Source organism: Aythya marila (assembly GCF_965140915.1).
Source record: "Aythya marila genome assembly, chromosome: 2".
NCBI lineage: Eukaryota > Metazoa > Chordata > Aves > Anseriformes > Anatidae > Aythya > Aythya marila.
The window spans coordinates 138947368-138961295 of NC_139043.1; the positions used below are offsets into that span (position 1 = coordinate 138947368).

The following is a 13928-nucleotide window of genomic DNA, read 5'->3' on the forward strand; positions in this document are numbered from 1 at the left end:
CTGCTGGCTTTAAAGGTATCTTCAATTCTGCTTCAGTAATTACAGAAGTTATATTGATGTTAATAGAATACTTTGAGTGAGAAAATATCAGCAAACATCAGAAAACAGATGCTTTCTAAGTAGCTAAAGACAGCATATTTCAGAATCTTAGTAGAAGTGCAGATTTATTTTTTTAAAAAAGTTTTTTTAAGGGCTTATTTTCAGATATCTTCAGCTGGATGCTGGCTTGTTTTTTGTCTTTCAAGTATTTGTTTATTGATTCACCTAGTTTCTTGAAGCACCAGAACATGAACATCTGAACCCCAGCAGGCTCATATATATCAATGCTCAGAGTTATTAATTTCCCTAAGCAGTGCAGCCGTTGGTAACCCACTGCCATATGGCTCATTTCTCTCCTCATCTTCTGCGCACGCTTTCATACATATAAACACATATGATACTCAATTTGTTTAAAATATACCCTCAGCTTTCTGTGAATGTTTTTCTCAATTGGCAGCAATCATATATCCTGTTTTCTCTCAAGTATTTTAATGAAGGGAGGAGGGGTATCAAAACAGCATAAAAAGCAATGCACCCTCCCTTACCTTGCTTTGGAACAGTTTCGCTGAATTTTAGTTCTGTCCTGTCACTGCAGGCACTGTAACTCATGCCACAATGGAAGTGGCCTCAGTTGAAACAGACAGAGGAGAGTGCTAGCCTGGGGAGGGCAGAGCAAGAAGACATTTTAGCCAGGGTTCAGAGACACAGACCGTCCCCCCCCAGGAGCTCATTGCCTTTCACACAGCTGCTAGACTCGGCTTCTGGCAACACTTCAGTCCCATGAAGGGACTGAGCAATGTCCCCAGGAAGGAACATGTGAGCAGTTCTACAGGGCCACAAGACAGGAAGAGGCCGAGTTTCAGAAGTGACTGCCCCATTCTACTTCAAAAGGAATTTGCTTTTTTTCCCTAATAGTGGCTACCTGATAAGTCTTAAGAATGGTATACACATTTGATTTAGGAACAACCTTGACATACAAAGCATATTATTGACCAGATTTCTTGAAGAAATAATTCTTATGTCTGCAGACATGGTGCAGCCTCACCTCGAGCACTGTGTGCAGTTTTGGGCACCACAGAATAAAAAGTACATAAAAATGTTAGAGAGTGTCCAAAGGAGTGCCACAAAGATGGTAAAGGGTCTAGAGGGCAAGACATTTAAGGAGCAGCTGAGGTCCTTTGGTTTGTTCAGCCCCGAGCAGAGCAGGGTGAGGGGAGGCCTCATGGCGGCCTGCAGCTCCCTCACGAGGGGAGCAGAGGGGCAGGCACTGAGCTCTGCTCTCTGGGGACAGCGACAGGACCCGAGGGGACAGCATGGAGCTGGGACAGGGGAGGGTCAGGCTGGGGGTTAGGGAAAGGTTCTGCACCCAGAGGGTGGTCAGGCACTGGGACAGGCTCCACAGGGCAGTGGTCACAGCACCGAGCCTGCTGGAGTTCAAGAGAGTGTTTGGACAATGCTCTCAGACATGTGGTCTGAATTTTGTGTGGTCCTGTGTGCAGCCAGGCATTGGACTTGAAGATCCTTGTGGGTCCCTTCCCACTCAGGATATTCTACGATTCTTTGATCTGACCACCTAGTTATAGATTTTTATTTCAAACTCAACCACACATATGCAGTGCATTTCAGAGGAAAACCCTTTGCAGATGGGCACAGCTGGACATCAGTGGTATTCCGCAGCTCCACATATGTTACCAATTTTGCACAGTGAGAGTCTTCGCAGCGCTACATGGCGGCAAGGGCTGGGTTCCCAGGGACTGCAGCTAAAACTGCCAGATGGGTCCTGTGCTGGGAACCAGAAAGTTAGGAACTGCGATCACTACTTGAGATGAGCTTGGCTTAAATAGAAAAAGAGGACGTGATTCACAGCGAGTTGCTTCTTCCTAGACTGTAGTCTCATTTAGATATAAATGAGGGCTACCAAGCTCAGGGAACATTGAGAAAGGGTAGGATTTTAGCAGTTGTTCTCCCTTTGCATTGGCAGTGTGCTTTTAAGCGTGCTTCTAAAGCATCATAAAGTACTCATTAATCTCTATTTTTTATAGGTTTCAAGAAATTTAGTTTACATAATGAAGATTGAGTAACTGACTGAAAATGAAATACTAATGAGAAGTGCTAATTATCACAAGCTCTGAATTAATGTTCTCATATGTTTACATAAAGTTCTGAGAATAATTCCGCTAGAAAATCTGAGTTGTGGGAATCCATTAATTGTAAACATTAATCAACTCAAAGTTGAAAACACATAAACAATTTGTTATGGTATAAACCACATCTGGTATAGAAATGTATCTCAAAGAATCTACTTACATACATGCCTCGGCATCCCCTCATGCCAAGCTTGCAGACCTCAACGCACAAAGTTGGTGCAAGAGATGAGCAGCAGCAAGCTGCTCAGCTCCCCTTCGCCCAAGCCCCATTCTTATCAGTGACACTAACAAGTCTGACTGTTCTCCAACACCCCCTAAGATAATTCATTTTTAGAATTTGGATTCCTTGCATTGATCTTGGCAATTGCTTGCAAGTGCCAATTATAGATTACAAAACCACACTGGAATAGTTTTTAAACAATATTTTGCCTATAGCATTAGACCAGTAATGATTATGGAGTTTTCCAAGTCTAAATCCAAACTTGTTAATTTATCATTATATTTTAATATATTAATATCCAACTACCACATCATGGTAAATATTTTATTTATTTATTTATTTATTTTTAAGTGATTTAAGCTACTTTTAAAGGCCAAAAAAAATACTTTGCTACTTCTCCAAGCAAAACAGTACTGAGTACTACACCCAAAATATTTTGTGTGGCAGAATCAGACAGCAATAATTCCAGTATATAATAAGATTCTTATTACTTGCTAATGTGCAATTGGCTGCAGGTTTTAAGTCCATCTAATCTGCATGATGAGAACAGAATTTATAAACTAACAGAAAGCAAGGAAATTCAAAAGTTAGTGGGAATAATGACTATTATTGAAACAAAGCACAGCAAACTGAAATGAAATATAACCTTCAATATTACCTGTTACTCTCTCAGCATCTGCTGTTTCATTAATGAAGAGCCAGTCTTTGACATACGGCGTATGTCCTTGACCAAGACATGACCTTGCTGTGCTGACAACCATCAGAACTTTGCCCCAACAGAACAGTCCTTAACATAACCACTCTTATTTTAAGAAACCGCTTGTTTCTATTTCTATATTTTGTTTCAGTAACGTAGGACGGATGTACATTTGAAAGGAATAAAAATCCATTAAAATAATTTAAAAAACTTTATTAATAAATGTAACATTTTGTTTCCATTTATTTAAACTTGTAGAAGAATACATGATACATTCCAAATGTGCAGCCAACCAAGGGAAACACTAACGAGAATATTTGAAATAAATAATGCAAGTCTGTAATAGCCAAGTAGTTTCTCAGAAATTCTGTAAACAGACTGTGATTGGGACTTTTCAGGAAGTACTGTCTTAAAATGTTAGATTTCAAGAAGTAAAATTCTAGAAAAATTGAAGTGTGGTTCTCAGAAAACCACCTCTTAAATACACCCAATACTTTGTATAAGCCCGCAATAATACACTAAACAAATAAGCCTTACAATTAACTGAACACAGAATTGGAAATGCTGCTAGTAAGTGCCTCCCTGCGGCTTGCAGCCATTTAATTATAATAGCTTGCTGTGCGACAGCATGCAAGGTTCCTGAAGGCAGCAAATATTTTAAATAATAGTGTCCTTAATTCACAGGGAAAGCAAAATAAAAGAAACTGACATCTTTTCTGAGAACCCCATGATTGCAGATAGACAAGTAACAGAGAACATGAATGAACCTCTTCACCATGTTCAGTTGTTCCCATGAGAAAACAATAACTCCCTTGAAACAGACACACATTGGAGCAGAATATTTTAAGTCACTACATATGATAATACAGTCTCTGAAAAGGGGACCATTTTACTTGACTTTGTTTTTTATCTGTTCCAGAAAACAACAGAAGTATGTTCCCAGATGTGCACGCCACAGCAAGGGGGAATTTGAAAAAGAGCTGAAAGTCTCATCTATATTCAGGTTACTAAGTAATATTCAAATAAATCTCAATGCACTTACTTTATGCTGCAAAGTAATTGACTGCATGGGCCACTACATGATTTCCACCACGCTGTTGGCATTATTGCCCAATACGGAAATTTAGAAGCAAAGTCATGAAACAGTAATACATTCACTGAGACTTATTAAAAAGTATTTTCAAGCCAGTTTAAAAAATAAAAGAAGTGAAGGTTTGCAGTAAAGAGAAGGAAAATCAGGCTGAATTTGCTTTTGAGGAAAAGCTGCTAAATTTGGATTTATTTTTTTTCCCAAGACAACTGCTTGTCTCCCTCTTAAATTGCCACCATATCATTTAATCATTTCACTGATACAAGACTGCAGAATTTATGGAATAGTCAAAAGAACCACAGCCAAAAACTTGATAGTCCATAAAAAAGGAACACATTTTCTTCTCAATAGATTCTTACAGAGGTCCGAAATAATATTGACAGAGATGCAGACTACCAGGGGACACACACTGTTTGTCTCAGTACTCCAGTAGCCCAGGCCATGGCAGCTTTAGTACACAATGTATTCATTAGGCATTCATTCCTATGGAGTTATAAGCAAATTATGGAGAAAAAAAAAAAAAAAAGGTGGGGAGCAGGACTTACACAACTGACCCTTTTTGGTTTAACTGTATTGACATGGTCACTTTAAATTAAAAAAAAAAATAAAATCTTTAAATACAGCTTTTCAACAAAATTAACCATGCCTGTTTGGTAAACAGCATCTTTAAAGCATCCATATTCATACTCTCACATTGGAAATACACCACTTTTGGACTTGTACATCAGGGACAAAACAGTTATCAAGTAACACATTATTTAGGGTGGTATGACATTATTTAAGGCAGAAGCAGAACCTTTGAGTTTCCCATCTCATTTTACAAGACAGGTACATTTCCTGTTAGCAGTTTTCTAATTGCAAATTAGTCACTTAAGTTCTTCCAATTAAAATAACAATTGAGAGTATGAGAGTTTGCCTTGTACCTTTCACTACGTTGTCACCAGCTATGCAGTCATCCTGGATTCTCTTTCAAGAAAAATCTACCAGAAGCTATCCAACATCTCTTAAAATGTGACTAGATTCCACTGCAAGCATGAGTAAGTCACAGACTTTACATATTGGATATACAATGAAATCATTCCACTTGGATTAAATAACTGTATAAGAAACAATACTCCATTCATTCCACTCACATTCCATTCAATGGTATTGAATATCATAATATTCAATCATTTTTTGGCCAATACTATTTGAATTTCTAGTTTTTTCTTTATGATACACACTTCTTTATTTCGCACACCATACATTTGTAACTCAAGGCTTTATTTTCTATACCTGATTACTTCTTTCAGAGGTAAACAGTGTCGATTAAAAACAGAAGTGAATTCTCAAATTTTAGAAGTGCGGCAAAGAGTCATTTGGAAAAACCAATGCATAAATCTGTTTCACCTATGTAAACAGCAGCCTCTGAAGATTGCTTTGAGTAAGCTGCTAGCACAAAAGGTATTTTTCTGTGTCTCTGAAAAAGCTTGGTTCAGTGACAGCAAAGTTGAAAAACTTTCCCACTGACTTACAGACAAGTTCTAACAAAAATAATGATTCCCCTGTAAAATCCCTTTAAGTTTCAGCAAAACATACTGAACTCTTCAGATCCTTTACCTACCAATTCCTCAAACATAAACATAACTGCAGCAGAATATACTCAGTAATTAATTTCCAGTGTTCACCTTTATTAAAAACAAGGTCTTTGCTGTGAGAACAAATAATCTCTCATTTGTAGCTTGAAAGCCTAGGATGGGATCATTGGCTTCCAGGGTTGCTACCAGCTGCTTGGCAACCTGTCCTACTTGTCTTCCTTCCTTCCTGTTGTAGAGAACTGTGGACAGAGGAGCTGGCTGGCGGTAGATGAAAACTCGCCGCAAGCACTCACAAAGAGCAGAATAGGAGTAGTCTGGGGCACAAGCCATGAACTTCTTGTCTTGTTTTGATGCTTGTACGTAACCTGCACAGCCCAAAAAGATATATAGGAAGAAGATGCAATATATTAGCTTCAAGAGCACTTTAAACGGCTAAGTCAAAATCAAGCTTAGCTTCAAAAATAATAAGCAATTACTAACAAAATTTTGAATCTGTGACTAAAACAGGGTTGATAAAACATGAATAGTTTGTCTATGGCCAGACTTGCACAGTGTTAAGGCTTCCTCTTTTTCCAACTCTTTGCCCCACACAGCCAATAGGTTTAGAATGCTCAAGAACTTGGGAGGAGACAGCTGACCAAACTCATCAGAGGGATGGAGAGGCTCCTTCAGAAAACTGCAGTAAGAAGGGGCAAGATCAAGTATTGCTCCTTTAACCAGCAGCAAAACATTAGAATTTACTTGTAATCTGACCAGTGTTTATTCAAAATTATCCCCCTTTTCAAGAGAAAGCTGTTAGGAAAGATACACAGAGCAAGAAAACTCTTGGTCGCTTCAGTTGCCCTTCGATTCCTTCCTTAGGTTTCAGTCTAAAACTTGGACTGAAAAGTAACAATTTTGCAATCTTCATCATTGTATTGCTTGTTAAAAAGTAATCCCAAAAGTTCAAGCAAATAAAGATGGAATTAGCACTAATAGCACAGTTTTGTCCAAAGTAACAAGTTTTAGAAATTTAGTTTGTTAACCAATAAAATACTCATTTTTATTTCTAGCTCTTCTACAGTACTTCAAGATTTGGCTACAGATGAACAAGTTGAGGTCTTATATCATACATGGCACAAAAAAAGTGTACTAGGTTAGTACAGATGTACAAACTTCAATATAGTATTGTAAAATGATAGGACTATAGGGAGAAAGAATTGGAGAAACATTTTGTTTTATCACCATAGGTATAAAAACATCAAAGATATCCTGATTTCCTTCCTGTTATTTTCAAAACAATTGAAACACATTATAAAAAGAGTACTACAAAGTCAGCATAGAAATTGAAACTAGCAATAATTTGAAAAAAAAAAATCACCTTAATCCTTATCATCCATTTTTTTCCTAGTATAATGAAAGTTGAAATGAGCAAAGAACAAATTGTGGAATTAATCTCTTTTGTTAGAGAACTTTTAAGATACTTACCGCTTAATATGACCATAAGTGAAAATAACAGGCTATAAAAAAAGAGCATTCATATACAAAACCAAATAAACTGCAAAAATCCAGACCAAAATCAATTATGCATTATGGAAACCTACATGAGCTCTATAAAACAGCTCGTGCCTTCCATTTCATTTTATATGCAGACAGAGTGGAGTGGTCAAACAAATGTATTTAGGGGACAGAGGGAATAAATTGTCACACGGCACTGTTAAAGGAGTAGGTCCAGACCACACTTAGAGAACATGAACACTATAATAAATAAATAGTAAATGGTGCACTAGATTAAACGAAACCTGATTTATCTTTATTAAGTTATAGGTACAACACTGTGCTATGTAGACCATTCTGCTTTACCTGATACATCAATTCTTACTTACTCTTTTATCTATTTATTTTAAGTATTTTCTGCTTCTTAGCTTATGAATTCTGCTTCCAGCTTTCACTAAAAAAAAATCCTACACTTGAGTGCAAGAATACAGCAATAACTAAGGGTTTTCACAGTCACATTTTCCTACATTTCTGGCAGTCTAATCTCAGAGGTAAAGTGGTTTCTGTAGCCATAGCTGGCACAGTTATGCTCTTTATTTTTCCTGTCATGTTTGTTTATTTTAAATTCATTAAAACTTTTCCCATCCACAAGGTTTTATAGAAGAAAGTTCCACAGCATAAATATGCCTTTGCTAAGTATTTATTTTAGTTTCTTTTGAACCTACTATGTACCAACATAATTTGATGTTGCTAGCTCTTGTAACAGAATAAACATTGAACAATCATTTCCAGTTCCTCAGACCTGCCACCTGGGACAATGAGATAGGAAAAGTTTAATGGTCTCTTACTAAAATACCTTACCATAAGCACATACAAAATTAGACATGAACATCATCAGCGAACCTCAACTGTTGCCCTGTTTTTTTTCTGTCTTTTAAGGTGTTTACTGTGCTTTTAGAAGTCTTTAAATCAAGTTCACTTATCCAATGAACTCTCCTTTTTGCTGTGCAGTACTGCGCTTGCGTCATGTATATAGTCTGAATAGGTTCATTTTTCTCAAGGCATAAACATCTTATGGTATTCTGGTATTTCTAGAATTAAGCTAGCATTCTGTTACCTACAGAATTACAGTGCCTTTCAATTCAAATTTAATTAAGTGAAATATCAACAGAAGCCATACTGAGAGAATTCAGGCAGGAATGTCTCAGAAATGTGACACAGAGTCAATATCCTACCTAAAGCATTAAAAGTTGCAATGTGTTCCCACATGTTTTCTGGCTGGTCAGGGTGGGGCTGCCAAAGAAGAGCATCAACATCGTGCCTCAGGCAGAAGCAAGGCATTTCTCTGGGATCCACAACAGCTGAGAAAAGATACTGGTTGCTTCCAAGATTAATCTGAAAACAAAAAGAAATACAAAATACTGATACAAAGCACGAATAACGGATTCTGTCACATGCTGCCACAGTTGGATGTTTAACAGATTAATGTTTGCCAGTTGATAAAATGTTTGAACACATTATGATGATGTGTTCAAACTGATCTCAGTACACAACAGGTGGCTAACACATTTCAAACACGTGCAACGTAGTTTCTTGGGATAATGTTTAGGGAAGGATTATGCCCATTACACGAGCACACAGGAATAAATGCTTTTGTATAGAAATGATTTTCTAGGATGGATCCTAATCTACAACACCTGATGTTAGGAAAAGATTCTCTCTACTTAAAAAATTAGTGCTGTTTTTCTGCCATGCCAATAGGGAAGGAAATACTGTCCCTATGCAAAAATAAAAGTTGGTGAGCACTGGAAAAAGGATTAGTTAGAATACTAAAATGATGAAATGTCAACAGTTTTGTATTTTCTCACAATGAAGTAATTACTAAGTTCCAGACTAGCACTCTGTTCATCAAGTGTCTAGATGACCAAAACCATTCAACAACTACTTCTATACATCAGGAATGATCATAAGAGAAGTGAGACAGGCATATCCTGCCAATCCCGATTACCTCCAAAATAAATAAAAACTTCTTTCAGTGAATGATCAAGGAAACAAAAGTTCCTTCTCTGTGACACTGATGACCTTTATAGTCAACTGCTTTCCAAAAAGCAGATTTGGGAGACCCCATGTTCAGCCTGAATACCATGATATTCTGCCTTCCCAGCCTACAATTCAAAATCTCTTACATGTACAGATGCAAATTATTAAAAAAACAACAACAACAAAAAAACAGCTCTTGTATTTATTATTAATGTTATTAATTAATAAAAATAATTTTATTTCCAAGCACGTAGAAATTTTGGAATTTGCTATCATAAAAGAGTAAAACTAGTTTTGAAAGATACTGAGCTTGCTGCAATAACTGGTTTTGTAAGTGAAAATAAAAGGTCTACTACAATGTGCTAGTGTTGAACTTTATATATTCTCATACATAATAAAGTAGCAAGCACATATATTTTTGAGATCTAGAAATGGATGAACACTACCTAAACAGACAGTAAACCACAAGCTGAAAAATATATCCTCAAGACTTTTTCTAGAGCTTTTCTAAGGAAATGGGAAATTAGGATTCAGGATCTTACTCTGTAACCATGACGTGTTCTGCAGAACAAAGGTTGTTCTAAATGTGCTTTGAGTAGAACACCAACATTTATTACAAGCTTAGTAGAGGTATCTTGAAAAAAAAAAAGTATAATAATAATAATAATAATGACAACCACAATCTGTGATGCTCTCAGATGATTATTTTGTTTGTTCCTTTAGGGAATAAACCAGACCAAGTTCTAACTTACTGATAGTGGGGGACATTGCTCAAAATCTAGATTAAGCATTTTGCTCACTGCTATTTCCAATGTGACTGACCAACAGTGATCACAAAAAAAAATGGATCTATGCTTTATTTTTGTAGTAAAAAAGGTGCAGCTTCCTACCAGGCTATCTGAAAAGTTAGTGAAAAAAATAAAAGCTATGGAACCTACAAAAAATTTGTCCCTGAAGAAGACTCCATTCATGTCATTATTCTGACATACCTTTGCTTTTTCAATTGACTCACTTTGAGTGAAAGTGTGCCTATGTAGATATATCTATACAGATATACACAGATTTAAATGCATATATACATACACATACATATTGTAAAAACGAGATAAGAGCAGCCTTACTTTTACATCAAAGTGCTACTGAAGGACACATGGGTAGATAATTTTTTATTGTTGCTGTGATTTTATGTTATGGAAGAAATGTATGTGGTTTCAAGGACTTGCACAGATTTTTGTTCTGATAACAGAATTTTATGTTCATATCAGAAAAACAATATTTAAAAATATTTCTGTAATAATCTACAGTACTTACTACATGAGTGACCTTTAGGGTATCACCATCAAATCTGCATAAAGTTGCACTGTCTTCAAGAAAAGCATCACATTCTTCTAATTCTTGTGCATTACAAGGTGGGTTTTCCTTTTCGGGGTTTGGATTCTGAAACAGAAAGACAATGAAAACTCTGAAAAACTGAGCTTTAAATACAGCTGTATATGTATCAATCCCTTTCTAAAACAAAAACAATCCATGGAACTATAAGAATCATTTGCATATCCCTTTATACTTAAAGATCAAATTACGATGTACTTAACCAAAATGAAAGCCACCATTTCTGTTGTGGAAGATAGCATGGGTGGCAGGTACAACAAAATGTATTTCAGCTTAAGGAAAGGAACATATACCAGCAAAACATGGACAATATTTCTCCCCCATAAGTAGCAAGAGTATATGATCCTGAAAACAACCTAAGTAGGTAAAAGTAAATTTACATCACTGTAAAATTCTTTCAGATTGCTACTGAAAATGCTACAAAAAAAATTGGATTGATTTATTGTCTAAGTAGCCCTAATTACCCTCATCATGGTAATTACTGCACAAGAACTGAAAACTTGTGACAAAAAAATCCCCTTATCCTCAGTATGAGTTGCAAAAGCAAAGACATTTGAAGTTCCCAATGAAAATATGTTTAGATGTGCTACAGTATCTTGCCCATGAACAGTGGGGGAGAGAGGAGTGAAATCAATTTTAAGCACTAACCAGAATTTATTGTAGTATAACTTTTTTCAGCCCTCTTCAAAAAAGCAGTAATCCACAACTAATATATTAAGATCCACAGGGAGTCATATTTCACAAGTTTTAGATGAGATACCACTTTCTAATCAAACCAAAAGGTGAAGTATCAAACAAACAGTACTTTAAAATTACATTTCAAGTAAAGACTCCCTGTATAACAATGCCAGAAAGTTTGTGAGTCATGCTTATTTTAAAAGGCAAGCCTAGGAAACCATTTCATTAACACTCACAGTCAATATAAGCCAAGTACAGCAACCCTAAAAAGACAGCATACGGTTGTTGCTAACCTACTGATAAACAAGGAATGGACATACTTAAAATTTACTTCAATCAACTGCTTTAAAATTGGCCCATCATGGGAACAAAATCTATTTTTTGAATTAATCAGACTTGTTTTGTTGCACAGACACTATAATGTAAGCTAAATTCAGTCCCAGATGAAAACAGTACAGTTCTAAACATGTTCAGAACTCTAGTGCCATTAGTTTGTTACCAATTTCAGATAACAATGAATCTGGTGTTAGGATTCTGAATAGTAAATGAACTGAAGGTCTACCAATGATGTGCGAAATAGGGTATCAAGAAAAGACAACATACAAATGTGCAAGAATTTTAAATATTTTATTTTTCAACTTCTTACCATTTCTTCGGAGGTCAGATGCATCAGACATTCACTCATTTCAGTGTCCATAATGAATTCCCCATTTGTGTCGCCAATTATTAGCTCTGGCCACCGGAGACCCTCATTTTTCTTAATTAGAGAAATTTCCAAGCTAAAATGCAAATAGAAGACAATGAGTAGTAGATGAACACACTGCATCCTTTTTTCAGATGACAGTCAGAAAGCTCTGAATATAGATTTGAGAGCTTCTCCTCTACAAACTGATAATGCAAACCTCGTAACAGAAAACACAAGGAACCAACTTATAAAATAAACTATTCTAATGGAAAATATCCCAAAATATCCCAAAGAAAATAAGATGAAAGAGAAGTGATTTCTAAAAGTTTAATAATGAATAAAATGTATTCATGGAAGTGCCCTCAGAGTTTTCAATTCAACTGTGGTTTCCTCTGAAGTAGTTTTGTTAGTTTTTAAATACTGCAGGAGATCACCTATAAGTAAATCAATTCAGAGAGAGAAAATTTCACTGCAGAAGTTTATTTGAAACCTAACAGGTACTAAATGCCACCCCTCAAGCGCACGCTACCTTTGTATAATGTGTAGAACAAAAATATTTGTATTTTATAAGCCTCAGAAATAGTACAACTGTTACCTACACTGTCTACATAAAATTCTACATAAAAATGTACAATTACTTTAACTTGTGAGGAAAAAAAAAAAAACACTTAAGAACTTGGTATAAGGAATAAATAAATACATAAGTAAATAATGAAGAAAACCGGATGTGTCAGCAGTGTAATTCTATTTAATTACACATGGGTAGAACAACAAATACAGTTTCAATAGACATGCTTTTTAGACACACCTACAAGGTCTAGAACATCAGTTGTTTACCTGACACAACAAGAAAACTTTCTAAGTTACTAAGTACTGCATCAGAGTATTTGGTGACCTCTGAATTACCTTAATTTTATAACTGAAACCACTACATTGGTTATCAGAAATACAATTATTTTATAGAAGATAATTTGGAGCAAGTTTTTTTAATCAAAAAATTTAAAGTGGAATTGCAGTGTCACTATTAAAAATCAAGTACTACTTACAACATTCAAATGCGTAAATACTATTTCATATTAAAACAGACACCTGAGAGTCATGCAGTATTAACCACTTGATAATTAGCTCAAACTTGAATCATTTAGCTATTTGTCTAATGATCAACTACTACGCACTCACATTTCAGTATACAGCATTAGCATAATCTGCATATAAATATTAGTCTTTTAGCTATTCTCCAGAGGAATTACATAAACTTTCATTAGCTACCTTTTGGGAAAAAGCAAAGATTTTTATGAAAGAAAACTCAAGGAAAACAAACTTATCAAATTAAATTTAGAAAAAAAAAAAAAAACTTTAACTGGGAATGTCTTTCCAGTAGTTTTCAATTTCAGTTGTTGTTTTCCTACTACAACCAATTCTCACAAAGTACAGGCTTCACTGTACTTCACATACTACACGTGCAAGTCCACACAGTGCATCAAGATTAACGTGAAGCTTGCCCAAACACCTCAAAGTCATCATTCCTAGCATATCTTCTTTCATTTAGTATTTTAAAGCATTATAATGGCAAGAATTCAGTCTTCCCAAACATTAGTCCTTAATTTCTGCACCATCAGGTCTGGGAACCTTACTTCCAAAACTGTTCCAGAGAAAAAACTTCATTTTACCTTCTTTAAAGGAAAAAAAAAAAAAACTCTTTACTTCAAAACAACTTTCTTCTTTTTTTTTCTTCTTTTTTTTTTTTTTTTCACCTGATGATACCATACATGGAAATTACTCTTTAAGAAACCATTAAACCAAACGTGCTTGTTTCAGTGCATAGTGGCTCATTACTTTATCCTAAGAGCAAAAGTAGTAAATGTTCAAATATATATGATATACTGTCAG

The 13928-nt window shown here is 35.6% G+C and overlaps 1 protein-coding gene across 2 annotated transcripts in view; it reads right to left on the reverse strand.

Annotated features, from left to right (window-relative positions):
* Positions 1–3313: 3313 nt before the first annotated feature.
* Positions 3314–13928, reverse strand: part of NUDCD1 (NudC domain containing 1) — a 37781-nt gene continuing 27166 nt past the window's right edge. For both annotated transcript variants that reach the window (XM_082752265.1, XM_082752266.1), the window contains exons 7-10: positions 12000–12132; positions 10598–10723; positions 8482–8641; positions 3314–6135 (exon numbers count right to left, since the gene is read on the reverse strand). In XM_082752265.1, the coding sequence (XP_082608391.1) occupies positions 5843–6135; positions 8482–8641; positions 10598–10723; positions 12000–12132 (712 nt within the window). In that variant the 3' untranslated portion in view covers positions 3314–5842. The remainder of the gene's footprint in view (positions 6136–8481; positions 8642–10597; positions 10724–11999; positions 12133–13928) is intronic.